The sequence below is a fragment of the Priapulus caudatus genome, unplaced genomic scaffold (assembly GCF_000485595.1).
Source record: "Priapulus caudatus unplaced genomic scaffold, Priapulus_caudatus-5.0.1 Scaffold133, whole genome shotgun sequence".
NCBI classification, from domain to species: Eukaryota; Metazoa; Priapulida; class Priapulimorpha; order Priapulimorphida; family Priapulidae; genus Priapulus; species Priapulus caudatus.
The window spans coordinates 503,363-505,862 of NW_014577194.1; the positions used below are offsets into that span (position 1 = coordinate 503,363).

Here is a 2,500-nt window from a genome sequence, read left to right on the forward strand (position 1 = left end):
GTGTGTGTGTGTGTATGTGTGTGTGCACGTGCGTGCGTGTGCAAATGTTCATCGTGTCGTATTGTTTCACATGCAGATGTTCAGCTCATCACGTTGTTCCTTGCGCAAATGTTCAGCCTGTCGCATTTTTCCACATGCAAATAATTCCTCCATGCGCGAATATTCATCCTCTCACGTTCTTCCGTCCGTGAATGTTCGTCGCATCATCATCACGTCGTTCCATGCACGCGTATGTTCATTGTCCCTGCGTTGTTCCGCACGCGCAGATGTTCATCAACGAGTACGACGATGTTCCGTACGAGGCGATCTCGTACCTGACGGGAGAGTGTAACTACGGCGGCCGCGTCACCGACGACTGGGATCGCCGTCTGCTGCTTACGATGCTCGCTGACTTCTACGACCCGTCTCTCATCGGGGAGCCGAAGCACAAGCTGTCGCCGAGCGGGCAGTACTACGTTCCCGCGAAGGGCTGCCACGAGAACTACGTCACCTTCATACAGGTGGGGCTGGCTGGATGGCGTGATGTTGAGGTTGTTCTAGGCTCGGCGGTTGTTCAAGGCTGTGGACGCCATGATTTTACCCCGATTTTGGGATTCTGTTTTCGGATTGTGGAATATTTTGATTTCAAACCACATCTGCTCATTCATATGCTTACAGTGAATGTTTATGTCGATTTTTTGTATTTTAAAATTATAAGAGGTTACAATTATAGTATAGAAAATACCATGAGGCAATATAATATTCTAAAAGGAATATTATATACAATTACTAATAATCATCAATCGATTAATCCATCTGTCTCTATCTTTATCTAATTAAAATGATCTATTAGATGATTAGATCTACAGATCTATAGACTAAGATGTTAGATCTATAGAACTATCTTACGATATCTATTAAATCATATCGATGGATAATAACTGACGAACTCCGGCGCGCTGCGAGCAGAGTCTTCCGGCGACGCAGAGACCCGAGGTGTTCGGCATGCACGACAACGTGAACATCTCCAAGGAGCTGCAGGAGACGAAGGAGCTGTTCGACTCGGTGCTGCTGACGCAGGGCCAGCACGGCGGCGGCGGCGCGAGCAAGACCGACGACGTGCTCGCCGACATCGCCAACGACATCCTGTCCAAGGTGAGCCGCGCCCGCCCGCGCGCGCTCGTAGCTAGCGCTGTAGCGGCTCGTAGCTAGCGCTGTAGCGGCTCAAGTCCATATAGTTTCGATACAAGGGAAGGTGAGATGTCTATTTTTAAACCGAGGGTGGGAAACAGTGGGAAAAATCTTTTACTTATACTGCAATTGAAGCTTGGAACTCTCTACCACAACAAGTTAGGTCAAATTCTGTTTATTCTAGTTTTAAGTATAGGGTTAAGAAATGTCTGATGGAAAAGGTAGAAACAGTAGAGGCAGAGGAGTATGATTTTCGCTAAAAGAATTCGGTTGAAATTAGGCATAAAAAAAGTTTGTATCATCTTATGAGAATGTACCATTGTATGACCGGTTAAAACTACATGTATAAACTACTGTATATTTCAATAGTTAGTGCTGATAGTATTAGTAGTGTAATGGTTAGATTTAAGGCATAGCAAAACAAGGACCACAATGTAAATAAGTGCATGTGCTAGTCATGCTTTTTGTGTATATATCCTCGGTAGTTATCCAATTTTATGAATTCAGAATTTTATTGTAAAAGTATGCTATGTATTGTATATGATGGATAATTGCCTAAATAAATAAATAAAAAACAACAACTAAATAAATATCCGAATAATGTAACATATTTTAATATTACCAATATAATTAAATGAACAGTGACCAGTCAAATCCGGTGGCTGTCTCTCCAACATCGCTGTGCTGTGGACATGCATGTATAGATGGTGCTTGTTACAGGGCACACTTTGAGCAGCACGTCGATGACTGGCGTCAGCTGTACGACAGCAGTGAGCCGCAGAAGGCACCGCTGCTGCCGCCGTGGGAGAAGAAACTCTCCGAGTTCCAAAGAATGATCGTCATCCGCTGCCTCCGTTCCGACAAGGTCTGTGCTTCTCACAATGCGTCCCCATCTTTATATATCTGTTATACATCATTATAGCTTCATTACGCATCTTCATAAGTTCATTACGCATCTTCGTAACTTCATTACGCATCTTCATAACTTCATTACCCATCTTCATAACTTCATTACCCATCTTCATAAGTTCAGTACGCATCTTCGTAACTTCAATACGCATCTTCATAACTTCATTACCCATCTTCATAGCTTCATTACGCATCTTCGTAGCTTTATTATCCATCTTCATAGCTTCATTACGCATCTTCGTAGCTTTATTATCCGTCTTCATAGCTTCATTAAGCATCTCCATAGCGTCATCACGCATCTCCATAGCTTCATCACACATCTTCGTAGCTTCATCACGCATCTTCGTAGCTTCATTACGCATCTTCATAGCTTTATTATCCATCTTCATAGCTTCGTTACCTATTTTCATAACTTCATTAC

General features: G+C 43.2%; 1 protein-coding gene across 1 annotated transcript in view; it reads left to right on the forward strand.

Annotated features, from left to right (window-relative positions):
* LOC106805916 (dynein heavy chain 12, axonemal-like) overlaps positions 1-2,500 on the forward strand; it is an 85,289-nt gene that overhangs the window by 76,489 nt on the left and 6,300 nt on the right. The window contains 4 exon segments of the mRNA XM_014807687.1: positions 267-500; positions 949-1,134; positions 1,306-1,328; positions 1,891-2,035. Coding sequence (XP_014663173.1) covers positions 267-500; positions 949-1,134; positions 1,306-1,328; positions 1,891-2,035 — 588 coding nt within the window.